Raw genomic sequence first — 16,934 nt, 5'->3', positions numbered from 1 at the left:
GCTGTATCTGCTTCTGGAAGCAGGGAATTCTTGAGGGTGGGCACAGAGAGAAGCATTGGGGCATTTCTTCTGTTTACTGCTTTTTCTTTTGCAAGAAACAGCGTAAACATGGAGGAGCAAATGTATGACAATTCTAGCAGCTCTTTCTTAAAAAGAAAATTTCTATCAACTTGAATTACAGTGAGTGACCAAAGCCTCATTTGTATTTTCTTAGCTGTGAAGTAGTGCCTGCAGCAGTGCAGATCTCCCAGCTATCTCATTAAAATTTCTGGACTTCTCTCAGAGTATCCCCACCTATGCTACATCTTTGTTATATGGGCAAACTGAAATCCACAATATTCAGCTGCAGAGGTTATTCTCTTGCAGCCACAATGCTTAAGATGTGACAGTCTCCCCATGCTTTTTAATTGTTTCTTTAAAGCCTGTTTGTCTGCAAGATTCTTCAGTATGAAAACATTTTGGATCTGGCTGTCAAGCAACAGATGTTCACTTTAAAAATACAAAAACAGCTTAGATGTGAGCCTGAAATGCCCCAAGGAAAATTAGGATACAGATAACACAATGCAGAACATAGAGACTGCTCTAAAGCTCTTAAATGTATATTGCATTATGAGGAAATAAGGAGGCCTGTTTCACAGGAAACAATATGTCACACCAAGGAAACCAAAGCAATAGTTTAGTATGGCAAATGGAAATGCCACATGCAGCAGTTTCTATAAAGTAGCCAGTACAGTTCATTAAGGCAAAGCAGAAACACATTAAATTTTATAATCTCATTTTAAATGAACTTTGTGCTACTACCTGAATCCATCTTTATTTGCCTCTGTGAGGTGGCAGGTCCCTCCATTCTGACATGGATTCTGAATGCAGGAATTAATGGGCACACTGCAGTCTCGACCCTATTTGGGAAAATTCAAAAGAAACAGGGTTAGTAAGACTCGTGTTATCTTAGTCAGTGTCTCTTGTTCCTTCACTCTACTTGTGGCACCACTTACACAAGGTCTGTGGTCTTCAGACCCACGACATCACCTAATGTTCTTTATTGATGATCAGACTCATTCATGACTTCAGTGAGAATTTGGGGGCAACTGCTTTACCCAATGGGACTGGTGGGTATCTCACTTCAGGTTCAAGACTGTAATGAACTCTTTCACTGGAGTGTTTTAAGGAAACAGCTGCTTTCACCATCATTCTAACACACTTTAATGTTAGTTACAATAAAAAGAATGACTCAGGACCAAAGGTAAGCAGAAGGCCACACACAGTGAGCACAAGCCCACGTGGAGTCAGCACTCACCAACTGCATTTACCAGGCACTCAGTTAAACCCTGCAAGAGCACATGCTGCTCGTTACCAGAGTCAGAACCCACGGGGGAGAGGCCCTTTGTGTGCTGGGAGCTGAGCTTGAATTTCTACACAGAACACACCAAGATTTCATCATTGACTCAGTTCCATTCTTTAACATTGCCCTTAAGAAAATTTCAGAACCTCAGCTCTAAAAGAACCTCACCAGCTTAAGCAACCTCCACTGCTACTGACTTTTACTTCTTCTGCAAGGCATAAACATATATCTCTGCTCATTATATTCTGCTGATAAGGAAAAGCTATTTGTAAAACTGGCAAATACATTGAAGAGCTTGGTTTTGCTTTTCAGTTACTGACACAGTAGGATGGAGTAAACCCACCCAAAAGCCTCAATACTCAAAGGATCTGAGCAATCACAAGAAGTTCAAGAGATCACTCTGCTCCTCCTGCTGAAGATCCTGCTAGCAGTGGACCTTTGCTCATCTACAGGAAAGCTGGTAGATTACTTCAGTCAAGAGGAAAAAACTATCTTGAGAGATACAATAATTCAGTCCAGGTAGTTGGTTTTTTGTCTTAATTTGTCTCTAGAGTGCTTATCTTGAAATTGGTGCAATTTTAAGCCTAACCAAGGCACAAAAACCTCAAATCAGCTTATGAGTGTGAACTTTACTAAAGGGTTGAATTGATCTGGTCTGTCCACTCCTGATGCTCCTCTCTTGCTCACACATCCTATGGGTCAGTCCTCCAAATAGCACTGACAACTTCAGTACTTTGCAGCAGGCAGGACATGTGGCCATCATGTGAAGAACAGAGAAGTCATTGTGAAGAAATGAGGCACACTGATTACCACAGAATCACTAGGCTGGGAAAGACCTACAGGTTCAAACCCAACCTTTGGCTGATCACCACCGTGACAACCAGACCAGAGCACTGAGTGCCACACCCAGCTCTTTCTTGAGCACCTTCAGAAATCATCACTCCATCCTCTTCCTAGGCAGCCCATTCCAATGCCTAGCAACAAGTTCAGTGAAGAATTTTTTCCTGATAATCCAACCTGAATCTTCCCTGGCACAGTTTGAGGCCTTCTCCTATTGCCAGCTGCCAGGGAGCAGAGCCTGACCCCCACCTGGCTGCACCCTCCTGTCAGGGACTTGTGGAGAGGGAGAAGGTCCCCCCTGAGCCTCCTTTTCTCCAGACTGGGTCCCCCAGATCCCTCAGCCACTCCTTGGGACTGTCCAGAACCCTCCCCAGCTCTGTTCCCCTGTCCGGACATGCTCCAGCCCCTCAGTGTCTTGCAGTGATGGTGGCCAGAGCTGGACAGAGCACTCGAGGCGTGGCCTCACCAGTGCTGAGTACAGGGGGACAATCACTGCCCTGGTCTTGCTGGCCACCCTGTTTCTGGTACAAGCCACGTGCCACTGGCCTTCTAGCCCATGTGGGCATATGGGGTCATGTTCAGTCTCTGGAGACCAGCACCTCCTGGTTCTTTCCTGCCTGGCAGCTTTCCAGCCCCTCTGCCCTCAGCCTGGAGCTGCAGGGGCTCTTGTGCCCCAAGGACAGGCCCCAGCACTTGACCTTATTGAGCCTCATAGTGTTGGCCTCCAGCAATATGTATGTATATACATATCTTATACTTTTTACATTATAATTTCATCCAACACCACAGAGGAGCTTTGTTAACAAAGCTGTATTTCCTGAGGCTCTGTCTCCAGCATTCCCCAGAGTGAGGAGACGCAGCTTTGCATTTTAAAATTCCTGCAAATACGAGGAAAGAAGGACAGACTTCTCCACGGCTGTATCAGAAGAGAAACCCTTCCAAAGGCCACCGGAGAGCCCTGGCCACCGTGCCTGGCTGTGAGTTCATCCCCAGCGCAGCAGGGCCCGCAGCACGCACGGCGCTCACCCAAGGCCTGGCACACAGGCTCTCTGCTCCATCCGTGCTCCGTGTGCCAAGCAGCCTGTCCTTCTCCATCTGAAAGCCCCAGTCCCCAAATGTCTCAGGCGAGGATTGGGATGGTGCCGAGGGAAGCTCACGCAGGTTTTATTTTGGCACCGTGTGGCCCGCGGCGCTTTGCGGATGCGAGCCGTGGAACGGTGACACTGATCCGCTCCCAGCCCGCTCCAGCACTGCCCATCCCTCGGCCATCTGTGCCCTGAGTCCTGGCTGTTCACCACCTTCTTCTAGTGAACCTGGAAGCTGTTGGTTTTTTTATACTTTTCCTGTGTCCCTGGAGAATTCATTGTTATATAGGTACTTCACTAACATCATCTACTTCTATTCCATACAAACTCTTCACCCCTGTATCATTAAAATATTAAACCCTTGGCAGCCATGCGAGCAAGCAGCAAAGCATCTGTTTTTCTGAAGGTTTTTGTCATAGTTGAACACCATGTAAAACAGGCCCATCACTTCTTCTATAATTACTCAGGTTAATTTGAATGTTCTTGTAAAAATTTAATAAAGATAAATGTTAAAATGAGAGCAAGGTCCCTTCGGTCTCTTGCACTGGCACAAGAAGTTTCGCATGACAAATTCTGCTCTCATTTCTGTACTGAACATGGCTGAGTTATTGGCTTCTTGGGCCTCAGGCAGCATAGAAACCCATTAGAATGTGCTGCTGAACAGACAACTACAACAATCAGTTGCTATGTGGCTTTAAGAAAATCAGAGTCTCACTGACTCAGTTTACTCATTGTAATAAATGGGCAAACAACATTTAATCCTTCTCTGAGGATTATCTTCTCAGAGCTGACTTTATCAATAGCACAAAACAAGTACAACTTCTCTGACAAAGAATACTTTGGAAAACAAGGAACTCTGAGAGGAGAGAAGCTGCAGAAAATAGTGGTACTAATAAATCTACAGCAAAGCAAGGCCATTTTATTTCTGAATGAGACTGTCACTACCCAGAAGAGCCTAAAGACATTCTAGAAACATCTTTCAAATGAATAACGCAATTCTCCAGTCTCAATTTACTGTAAGACTTCTTACTGGAAAAATGGAATTGCTGTCAAGCATCACTAAAATTAATTTATCTGCGAGTTGGGAAATACTCCTTGAGTTACATTGCCTGGAAATAACTATTGTTACAAAGGAGAATATTGTCTATTTGCTTCAAGACTAAAGAGCCTTTTAATGAGGTCTGAAGCAGAAAGAGAGGTGCAGACTTGTTTCAAGGACAGGCAAGAAGATAGGACTGTCTCAGCAATTCACAGAAAGAGGATGAAGGTCCCTCTGTGTGCAATATTTTACTTCTAGAGCTTTTGTAGGATACAATAAATTTTTGTCTAGTCTGATAGGAAGGCATCAGATCCAAAACACTTTTATATATTTTCTCTCATTTTCTGTAGGAGTGGAAAGGTTTAGGCATTGAAACAGGAAATTTCTGCAACTTATTTGAGGACTTATATCAGAGTCCAGCTGTCCTTTTAAAGCTGAAGTACCTCAGTTGGTCCAGACCTTATCTGGGCTGCTCCAGCTCCATGCTTCAGTGAATGAGAACAGAACTATTCGCCACAGCTAGAAAGAGTCAGTTTTTTGTTTCAAATTACCTGTACTGGGCATTACTGTATCTACAAGCTGTTCCTCAGCACTGCTGTGCCAAATTCCAGCTTTTACAAGGATCCAATACTGGGAACATTATATCATGATCAATAAAACACCCAATAACAAGTAGCAAAACCTAATAAGAACCCTCAGCAGGAAGAAGAAGGGATAATACAGTAAAAAAAGCACTCATTTGCCTTACCACTGTTTCAACAACTGCAATAATTTTTTTTCAATTAATTTTCAAGATCACTATTGTCTGTGTAGACCAAGAGTTTCATTCACACCCATGTGGCAGAGGTTTGAACTCAGTCCATCCCAATGTGATCCTTCACCCGTTTTTATCAGCAGTAGGGCACAGATAAGGGGTGGCAGCACAGAGTTCACCACAGGCAGAAGGTGGGAACCTCCTGGTGTATAAAACCATCACTGCTGGCTGCAGGAGAAACACGGCCCAGGCAGCCAGGGAGACACCTGCAGACAGGCAGGAATCTATCCAGCCTCACTGCTCTGTGAACAGGGAGACCTCTTTGCAGCTAATTACAGCCCTGCTCAATGACTACAGTGTTTCACAGCATGCTGGAAAAATGAGCTCTACAACAGAAATACCAAAGTTTATTCGACTTGTTAACAACATACAATGTGCTCATAATAAATTTTAGTTAGATGGTATATGTGGAGAACAGATGGTAGCATTCATGTGTTTAGCAAAAATACTAAATGAAGACAAATATAGTTGATAGAGACTTTAAATTAAGAACCAGGAAATTTTCATAAACAACTTAATTATCAAGGTCTAAATACAGCTAAAGCTTTTAGGGAAAACAGACAAAATTACATCTACGAAGACACTGTATTGCACACTTTGTCCTTTACATTCCTAATTGTGGGAGTAATGCATCCACATCCAACTCGCAGTCTCACAAACATTTAAACACTTGTCTTATGGGTTTCCTGGTCAGAAGTTAATAAGAAACCATTACATTAAGGGAAGAGGCTTACTAAATCTTCCACTTCATGACAGGCTGGAAGGAAAATGCTAGGAGGAAAATGCCCAGGAAGATAACTGAGAAGAACACTGTGTTCCATGAGCATACCCAGGAATGCTATTCCAACCTAAAAGTATCTGCCAGCTTTAACATTTTGACATCCTAATCCTGGGAAATGAAGAATAAATGGACACTTGCAGCCACTTTGTTGAGCTGTGCTCTGCTCCCACAGAGCGTGGCAAGGATTTTAGAATTTTCTGACTTATTCTGGTCTAGGTTGATGCACACACTTGAGTGCTGCTACACCTGGATGTGCCAGTGGGACCTGCCCTTAAATTCAGGCCTGCAAGGTCCAACAGCAGAGGGAAGGCCTAAATGTGGTGTGCAACAGTGATTTCCTGATGCTTTGTATGAAAAAAATATGAGATGGGACAGGACAAGAGGTAAGGAGAGGGGGGAAAATCCAGAAACAGTAGAAGATACCGAAACCCAGCACAGAAAGAGAATTCAGTTTGAACTTTTGAATGCAGCTTTTTCCTTTGAGTTTTACTTCTTTCATGCTTAGTAAAGTGAGAACTTTGATCAAAGGTTTTCCTCAAGCTGTGCCATGCAGCTATCCAATAAGGTATAAAATGATGCTAATTTTGACCTAATAGCATTTTTTACCAGTGACTTCTTTCACCACCTGAAACCTTTATCCCCCTGCCAAAAATAGTCAAAATTAGAGGGTAAATTGAAATTTTCCAGGGCATGAAGGGAATGTGATGTCTCATGAACAAAGTTTTATCACATAAACTTCAATTCCACTAGAAAATTAAGCTGGGAAAAAAGAATGAGGCATTCAGCAGTTTTCCCTGTAGTAAACACATTTAGCAGCCATAAATACAAAGAAGAAACAAGAAGAATTTTGCATAATTGACCGAGGAAACACGATACCATAAATTCAGCCTCACAGCCAACACGCTAAGTTACAAGTTTGGTAGGAAAAATTCTCTCAAGTTCTATTCATAGTTGTATATTTCAGAGCCTTTCAAGGCAGGGATACCCAGTATTTGCTATAATGGGACCATAAAAAGAAGTTTTACATCTACTGCATGGCTGAAAGCAGCTCTAACTGTAGCATGAGGGACTTGATGGATCCCTGCAAACACAGCTTGGGGAAGGGAATGCTAACAAATAATTAGAGATGTTGTCAAATGTGTGAAGAATGGAACTGACTTCCAAATATAAAATTTACTTAAAATCTTCTAAAGGAAAGGCTAAACAGCACAGCATTGGGAAGCAGTGTTATTTTACCAGCGAGGCCATTTGAAACTGATATTCAGATAGATGCAGACAGCTGACACCGGGCTATCACACACAGCAATGTGAAACTCTTCAGCAGATCCAGGTGATACTGTTTTCCTTGTTTGTGCTCTTTCTGGCCATGGGCACGGTGGCTAAGCCTCAATCTGGAAAAGATGTATCTGATGCTCATTGGCAAGGTCAAACTACCAGAAGAGCTGGCAGGGCCCACGTTAGATCCATCTGCTCAGGCATATACACAAATTATTTGGCAAGGCACGGAAAATATCACAGCAATTTTGGATCAGACTGCTTTCAGATTGCCAGGTGGAAGTTGAGAGATTTTGATCATCTGTTGTTCACAAAAATCTTGTGACTCCTCCTTCTGAACACAGACCTTGCTACAGACACCCACACCGCAGGGACAAATCCCCACTTGCACGGGGGATGAATTAAATTCTTTCTCTTCACTCACCCATCCCAATGGGGTAATAATAATGTGCCTTCTGAGGACTGCTCTTCAGAAGCCATTTAATATGAAAAAAAAATGATTTCATCCACCTCTAATTTGGAATAAAAGTTTTTTAATACAAAACCAAATTTACCTAGAACAATCTGAATTATTTTTTCAGTTCAGCATCTCTGTTTATACAGATGTATTTACAGTGACATATCCACACTACAACAGAGTTGCCTGCTGCTCATAAACATGAGAAATACTATTTGCTAAATGGCACAGAAAGCAGGTTATGAAGAGAAGAGACACTGATATTTTTGTGCTGTCCCTCTCATCACTCAACTTATTTAGCTCCCTCTGCAAACTTTTTCAGTGTTACTATCAGAAGTAAAAATGCAGAAAATATTTAAAACCCACTATACAGTTATGTCCTATGCCAGTCTAGCTTCATCTGGCATCTGATTAAACAATAATTGGCCATGGCAGCAGCACTTCTTAGTGACTTCCTTGTCCTTGTTAATAAATCACAATTGTCAATTTATAGCAAATTAGGCAAACTCTGCTCTCTTAAGCCTCATTTTATTTCAATCAGAAAGATTTATGACCCTCCAGGGTATAATACACCTTCCATTACCTCTCCAGCTAGTAATCAAGAATATGCCTGTCAAAGTCAAAGTGCAAGGATTCATCATATTATTTTTTAAAAACTCTGGTTCTTTTCCTATGAGTATGGAATTTAATTCTCTGTGGACATTTGAGGTTTATTTTGTAATTATATTAATTACCATGCAAATCCTGATTGCCCTTCCAAACCTCTCCTTACATAGGCACTTTGGGTTTCAATGGTCTTTTAGTCTTTTAATCAATGACAGGAGATATGTCATTAATCCATCATGAGTCAATTCACACAGCACATGTCTGAAATGGGACTGGATGGGACAGGTGCTCTAGAGCTTCCAAGGTTACAATTGACTGATCCAGACCATTGTGTGAACATTTTGGGAGATGCAGAAGAAAATTCGGGACACTGAAAATAGGTAATTTTGTTGGGGGTTGACTCTATACATAAAATACAACCCAATATATTTGATGTAAATCCAACACTGAATATTTTCTATGTAGTCTCTAATTAAACCAGTATTCATGAATGAGAAGAGTGGTTTTAGTACCTTGAAAATACTTAAGTGCCTATTTAGTCTAAAGGACATTTTTCAGTGACAATAAAACTTTCCCTTTCAGGCTATCCAAAGGCAGTGTCTCTTTTTTCAATGTGAACTCTGTAGAGAAAGTTATAAAGACTGGACTTTTCTATAGATAACAAAAATACTATCAATATAATTTAGCAAATAGAAATAAAACATAATTATTGTATTTTAGATTAACTATGCCTAATGCTTAAGCTACTGAACAGCCTGCCTGGAGAGGAGCACACATTCTAATGAAGCCTAACATGAGGCAGAGATTATGTGATTAAAAAATCTCTCCAAAAAGCTCACTGGGTTTCTGAAACAAATAGAGCTAAGGATGCTGGAAGAGTCCCAGTCCCTTGGAAGAACCTTCTGCTGGCACATCCCTGTTTGTTAAGGATGCAGGCATTTGGTTTGCAGCAGCTCTCTGCTGATAAAAGGTCTCCCACTGAAATACACACTATTTCAGCAGAAATGTCACTGCAATATGTTTTGCTTGTGGAAGATGTGCAAAGCTTCCCCTGCAAGGTTTCCCAGCTCAGAACACTCCCTGGTTTCACCAGGAGTCCTTTGTGAAATGAATCTGATAGTAGGCTGAACTGGCAGGTAACCCAGGCAGGCAGCAGTGATTTCACAATCAAACGTGCACATGAGTTTTTCAGAGTACTGAGCAAGTGAAGCATGCCCACCGTGTGAGGCAAGAGCACAATATTTATTTCAGAGCTTCTCAGCAGTGTGAGGAGGGACCCGAGGGACCATGGGGGTCAGAGAGCTTTGGGACAACCTTACCTGCCGTGCTTGTGCACTTACCCTACACACTAATCTAATCCCAGTCTAATTCCCAAACGAGTCTGGCATTGGATCATTTCTATTAACAGCAGGGGCTTCACTCTTCTTTTCATCTTAGCCTGCTTATAGCAACTTCATCCATTCCATCATCTCCAAAGGAAAGGAGAAAATAAGGCAATCAACCTCCCAGGACAATCTCTGCTCATGTTCTTGGACAACAAAAGAAACCCAAAAGCCATTTCATCCAGTACACTCAGAGCCAAGAAAGCCTCAAGGATAACAGATGACAGAAAATCACAAGGAAATTTACAATAAGGATTTTCAGCTGTGGCCAACTACGTCAACTGGTTCAATCATGCAGAAATGGTGGGATGCAGAAAATTAAGATCTGGTTAAACAGAACTTGATTAAGCAGAGTTATAGGAACCAGCAATCACCTGAAAGGCAGAAAAACCACAGAGGAAGAAAAATTTTTATTTAGAGTAACAGGACCAGGCAAACATAAGAACAAGAGCCTGAAATTCAGACGAAATGCCAATAAAAACTTCTCCTTTACCCTGGGAAAAGAAAGATTGGAAGTCTGGTCACTCATTTAGAACTAGACCAGGAAAACAGTAGTAAAACCTCAGTGAGGAGGAATAATCCACACTGACAAGAGAATGGATGTGTCAGTGCCCACCTGTGGGTGCAGCTCCCCATCCCTGAACTGCACCAACACAGGGAATGCCTGAAGCTGCTCAACATCTGCTTTCTTGCTGGCCTAACAAAAATCAAAATACTTCTTCAGAGCTGGCTTTATTGTTAAGAGCCCTCATTAGGGCCTGCCACACTACATGAGTGGGTTTTTCCAGGGCCTGTGGTGGGTGTGTTCCTGCCTCCATGCCTTCAGCCAGCAACTGGGGCAGTAATCCCTCCCTAAGCCCTTCATTTTATGCTCTTCTACATGTAAATCTCTGTTTTCTTTACACCCACTACAACAGAAAGGCCAAAAAGCAAGTAACACAAGTCTGACTGCTGCATGGTAAATTTTACAGAATAAGCACATGGAAGAAAATACTGTGATTTCTGCATTTTTTTTTCTGCTCCAGAAGATTTATATGAAATTATAACCACTTACTGCTTACTGGTGTTTGCCCTAAAAATCCACACATAAATACAGATCTACTCATTTTATGTGGCCACCCATTACCTTTCATCCCTAAAGGCTTTCTCTTTTATTTTACTATGAGTGGAAAATGCTTCTTCGACATTCATTAATAAGCATTTTCAGTATGGTTAAAATGATCAAACAAAAATAAAACACCCCAGATCACATAAACACACACTCCAGGAGAATTTATTAGAATGAAAGTTCAAGGCAGAACCACCTCACACAAACAGCATTTTGCTGCACTGATTTTTTCTACACGAAACCTTGGCATTGAGCTGAGATTCCAGTGCCTGTCCCCTGACCCTGACACTGGGAGAGAAGAGAGGCCAGGGCAGAGCAACATGTGGAGGCAGAGAGAGGAGTTTGCTCTCCTGGCTTGTGCGGATGAGGCTGCTTAGAATCCCTTCCAATTTCTTCTCCCTTTGCAGCTCCAGCTTGGGGATTAATTTGTGTGCTGAAGGATGCACACGGGGTGGTGCAATGTATTCACAAGGGTTAGGCCACAGTGTGCACCAGCCAGCCTGCTTCTGAGTTTGTTAGCAAAGCCTCAAGAATTCATCAAGATTATTGAAACATAAATTGTGCTAAATTAAGACAGAAGAGACTGAGAAACCAAATACCAAGACAGCAAGAACTGGATAACAGAGGACTGTGAAACACCTGGACTGTAACCAATCATTACTCCAAGAAATGCAGACATAAAACGAGTGAACAAGACAAAGGCACCAATTAAGAAGTGTGTACTTATTAGCTTGTAGAATGTATAAATATGTGTGTATTGTAAACAATGAACAGCTTCTGCTTAATCATACTAGTCAGCTCTTCAGGAGTCCTAAATTTCTCACAATAATGGGGACCCATGTGTGTGTTAATAGAGCCAAGGAAACAAAAGCACAGAGCTACATCTGCACACAGGATCAGCCTGACAAACCAGGCACAGCAAAAGCCAAACTCTACACTGGGTTACAGCCATTCAACCCCACCCAAGGCAGCATCACTGAGAAATTGCCCCGTTGGAACAGTCTCTGTCTGGCCCCAGGTGAGCACACAACACCACGGCCAGGCTGAGCTCTGTGCTGAATCCTCCCCAGGCTGCCCCTACTGCAGGGCTCTCACAGGTTATTTGTGTAAGGCTGCAGAACCTCACCGTGGTGAAATGCAAATTTATTTAAATTAATAAACCCTATGCCTGTGTTTAATATGAAAACATGAATTTTATAGCATGGAGAGCTAGCTCCTGCCAGCACTGGTGGCACCCTGGAGCTCCTGCCAGATGCTGGAGGTGCCAGACCCCACTCCTTGGGGCTTTCCCCCCAAAGTACAGCCACAACAGCACTGTGTCAGCCATGGTTTATCTCCAACAAGCACTTTCATCGCCCATTTTAAGGAAAGAGCAGCAGCAAAGATCATTATCAGCTCAGCCTTGCCCGTTCCAGAGTGAGCAATCTCTGTTTCTGTCCTCATCAAACACCCCTGGGGCCCTCCAGCCTCGCAGCTCAGGTGGTCCATGACTTATCTCACTTTGAGTTTACCCAAACCATCAAGGGGCAGCACTAAAATTGCTGAAAGCCCCACAAAGTATACATTCAATAGCAAAAACATCTCTGTGAGCCTGAAAAGTAAGAGATGGAACCGTCATCAGTGTGACAGCAAAAACCAGCCCACAGGCTTTGGAAAATGCAGTTAACTGGGGGAATGTCCTGATCCATCAGGCACCACTCTGGCAGCTGGTAACTGAGGTGACTTTCTGCCCTGTGTTTTTCTGCAGGCTGGCATGAGCACAGGAACCCCAGAAAGCCTCATGTAATGCCTGTCCCCTCACAGGGAACATTACGAAGCTGTCAGCTTAAATTTGGAAAAAGGGTGGGTTTTTCACTTTATTGATGCACTCTTCCACAGAGGATTTTTTTTAAATCTACATCAAACAAGGAAAAACAAATGCTGAGAGGGCAGATTTAGGGCAATTTATCAAGGTCTGGGAAATAGCTTCCAGATGGATGGAGCTGTTTGGTGCTGGCTGGTGAGAAGGAAGCAAGGTATTGTTATTGAATTAGCATGAATCTCTGGTGGAGAACTGCGTGGTAGATAGAGTGCTCCTTTCATATGGTTTGCATTTGGACCTGTCATATTTCATTTTTATTCAAAAACCTGTGGTAAAGACACACAGTTCTTTTTTTGCTTATTCAATTTCCACCAATTCTCCCTGAACTGTTAGCCAGTATTTCTAAACCCTGCTCCAAGTGCCATGCCTGCTCTGATTGCTCTTTGCCATGCTTGGCTGGCAGCTTGGTGCTTACAGGCTCACAGTGGTTTTGGGCTTTGCATTCACTCACTGATGTCACCTGAGAAAGTGTGTGAGAGAGGAGAAAAGCTGGATGCTCTGTGAGATGTTTAAACTGAGTCACATCAAGTGTTTACCAACACCTTTCCAAGGAAAATGATGAATCCCGGTTCACACACACTACAACATGCTGATAAACTGTAGGATTATTCTGGATTTTTCTTTGTAATAAATCTTCCCTTCATGAACATGTCTTTTAGCAATGTAAATGCATCTATACCAGTAACTTTCTATCTGATCTATCCCAGTGAATAAGGGATACTGCAAAAGCCAAAAGAACAACAAGCAAACAAAAGTCTAAGGGCCAAAAAGAGAAGATATGCTCATAACACATTTTTACTTAGAATAACCTGGATACCTGCTCCATGATACATGTCTTACAGAGTAAGGTGTATGCAAAGACTTATGTGCTCACCTGCTAGCTCTGAAATAATTTACTTTTCAAGTTCCCACCTAAAGAATTCAACATAATTTATGTTAAAAATGAAATTTAAATGACCATTTTCTTATTGACCTGAGGAGATAAACAGATTGTTATCAAGTAGTTTCAGGTAAACAGATTTTGACAATATGGTCTTTTAAATGCTAGAAAATTTTCTGGTTGATATGCCACTGGGTAGAAAGATTTCTAATGATGGGAAATTTCCAATGCTTCTTTCAATTATTTAGGAGAACTGTTATTATTCTTGAGTAGGGGCACTGGGGTGAAATAGAAGAAATAAGCTTTTTATTTTCCCTTCCCCAATATTTCTGTCAATTACTCTGGGAGGCATTCCAGGAAAACAGAGAAGGGAAATGGTGATATCAGCAGAACCAATTAATTCCTAAATCCTACCTGAAACACACAGATACTTGTGCTTGCCTCCACATGAATGTCTGGTTTTGCCCTCCTTTTTTCCCCTATAATTCTTATTACTCTGTGTTTTATAAGCATCTGTTTCAACTGACCAGGACTGTAGGAAGTATCCAAAGAGGCCAATAATAAAATCCCAATCTGCAGGATGCAGCCTCCGTTGGCCACAGCACCTGAAACCCCCCAGGCTGTGAACACATCATATGCCTCATTTATCACTTACACTTAATCCTTCAGCTACTGACTCCCGAGCTAGATTTCCAGCTACATCAGCTCTGGGACAGTGCCCTGGTGTCCTGAAGCTCTCACAGTGCAGGGTGAACAAGGGGAGTTATCCATCACTGCTTTACTCAATGACCCCTTCCCCATCTCCCACTGTGCTATCAGGAAGCCCACAATGACTGGAATCCACAGGATTCATATTTGCAGGTCCCTGTGTGGACATCAGTGCTCTGAATTCAGAGATGTCTGATTTAGGGGCTGTGTCTGATCAGGGGTCACCCTTCTGCTCATCAGCCTGTGGAAGGTGGGTGTAAACTACCAGGTGTCAACATTCTGTCACCATGGACCAACCTGGCCCTGAATTGTCATCTGAGCTGCCTTCCCTTTGGCTGGGAGCTGTGAAATGGCTGCTGGCAGAAAACAAGAGATGAAAAGGAGGATAAAACCAACTTAACATTTTATATAGATATCTACATCCCAGAATCAGAGACTGCCCATGGCTAGAAGGGACCTCTGGAAATTGTATAGCCCAACCACTCTGCTCAAAACAGGGGCAACCAGAGCAAGTTTCTCAGGATGATCTGTGTAGTCACAGCACAAAGCAAAGCCCTTCCAACTGCACAGGATGAAATTTGTGGCAGGGCACAGCTGAAAAGTCACACACAACCTGCTTGAGCAAGAAACCTTGGAGCCCAGTGCTTGTAAAATTAACTTCTCACAGCACAAGCATTAAAGAACCACAAGTGATGGGAGCAGCTCCTTGCTCCTCATGTAGTTATTTGGAGTCATACCTTGAAACCAAAAGGGCAGGTGCACTGGTAGAGCTCCACGGGGTCACTGCTGCACGTCCCGTTGTTCTTGCAGGGGCTGGAGAGGCAGGGGTTGCACTTGGACACCACACTGAGATCCACTGGCTCTGCAGAGGCACACGCAGAGGTTAGCAGAGAGCTGGACTGCAGAATTCACACGTCCCATGCACACACAGACATCTTCCCCAAGAACTGGCACAAATGCTCATGCTGCAGGTGCACTGCACAACACCATGGGATTCCCAGGGATCAGAGAGGCTTTAAGTGCTTAAATCAAGTGCTAGGCAAGTCTCAATGATGCTTATATTCTCCTGAAGATGCAAACATATGCTCTGAAAAAAGCATGTTGGGAACCTCCAGGGAGTGGGTTATATATATATATGGCTTTCAGCAATTTTTCCTGTTCTCGGTTCTGGAAATCCTGCAACAGCAACCCCAGGGAACTGTAGCCTGACATTTCTATGGCTGATAACAAGAATGAAAGTGCAGATGCAACAACATAAATAAAAACCATGTACAAGACAGATTTAGTTAGAGGCTTATGGGAATATTTAGGTGCAAAGTGCTCTACCATCCTTAATTTTAACAGTTTGAAACTTATTTTCTTCCCTTTCTGCCCAGAAGAATGATCAACACTGACTTATCTCAGCAAAGTGCAATAAAACCAAATATGCAAATATGTAAATGTATGCAAGTAAATAACATGAGCATATTTAAACCATCTAAAAACCCTCATATTTGTAGCAAAAATCTTCCAGAGAAGTAGTGAAGTTTGTAGGTGAGCAGGAAAACAAACACAGACTAAAACAACACTAATTACATTTGGGGTCCCAAGTCAATCAATATTTTATGGTTGTGATTTTACAGAAAGCTAATTTAGGCAGTTATATTCACAGTTATATTCACAGTTAAAACATGGTGATTTTTTAAATGGCTACATTTAAAATATTAATAAGTATTAACTCGTTGGCTTTTATATGTAAAAAAATAAAACCTAGCACTTTAAAGTGGCTTAAATTATATCAGGCAGTGAAGACCTTAAAGTAATTGTATTTCATTTTCAAGGAAATACCTTTTAAAATAATTTAAAATTGGTCTTGTACTAATCAAAAGTGGGCATAGAACTTCTGTTACTGCATGATAAATGGTAAGAAGGACTAAATTGTGAAACATACTGAAACAGAAGAAAAGAAGCTTAAATTTGATGTTCAAGAGAAGGTGGAGCTCCAGAGTTACCATAACTAGGATGAAAAAATCCCTTCCAGCCAGGGATTTGCTTTGAATCAGCCTGCATGAGTTATAAACCTCCACTGTTCACTTTGAATGCTTGCAGAGCACCAGCAGGGGTAAGAAGATGGCAGAAATGGGGCTGAAGGGTCTGTGTCCAGTCCTGCAGTGATGGTGGTGCCATCAGGGACTGGGAGTGCACAGGCAGTAATGAGGGAGAAATACACAGGAAGAAAAAATGCCAAAAATTAAATTAAGGACTGTTGTCGTCCTATTCTATCTTTGTGTTAATGTCTAACTGCATGCCATACATGTTTTTGCCTTGGAAGAGGAAATCACACCTGAATTCCTGGCACTGTCAGGGGCTGGAATGTGACATATCTGAGTTACATTTGTCTTGATGGTAAAATATACAAAGAATAAACAAAGGTGGCTCCTCTGAGGGCTCATGAGACAGGCAGCAGTGTTGCTCTTTTAGATTTAGAGGTCAGTAAGCCAGAAGTTATTCTACTATTTATTTCATAATACGTGTACATTTTCCATTTATTTCTACGTCATAGATCAAAGCTAATCAATGTAGGAGCTAATAAGAACAGTGTTAGTTCCCAGCAGTTAAGTAGTTCATTACTTTGCCCTTGTGGATTTGATTTATAAATCCATATAGCAAAATGCCCTCAGCCCAGCACATTCCTTTCCTCTACTGCATAGCTGGGAGGGCAAGTTAATAAAAAGCAGAGCTGAGTTTGCATGACTTGCACATAACACACTTTTATT

The 16,934-nt window shown here is 42.2% G+C and overlaps 1 protein-coding gene across 2 annotated transcripts in view; it reads right to left on the bottom strand.

Annotated features, from left to right (window-relative positions):
• SLIT3 (slit guidance ligand 3) overlaps window positions 1-16,934 on the bottom strand; it is a 524,200-nt gene that overhangs the window by 55,202 nt on the left and 452,064 nt on the right. For both annotated transcript variants that reach the window (XM_039701675.1, XM_039701676.1), the window contains 2 exons: window positions 14,916-15,040; window positions 802-899 (listed from right to left, as the gene is read on the bottom strand). In XM_039701675.1, coding sequence (XP_039557609.1) covers window positions 802-899; window positions 14,916-15,040 — 223 coding nt within the window. The remainder of the gene's footprint in view (window positions 1-801; window positions 900-14,915; window positions 15,041-16,934) is intronic.

The sequence above is a fragment of the Passer montanus genome, unplaced genomic scaffold (genome assembly GCF_014805655.1).
Source record: "Passer montanus isolate IOZ18808 unplaced genomic scaffold, ASM1480565v1 scaffold15, whole genome shotgun sequence".
In the NCBI taxonomy this organism is placed as follows: domain Eukaryota; kingdom Metazoa; phylum Chordata; class Aves; order Passeriformes; family Passeridae; genus Passer; species Passer montanus.
This window is presented reverse-complemented; position numbering and strand designations above follow the sequence as displayed.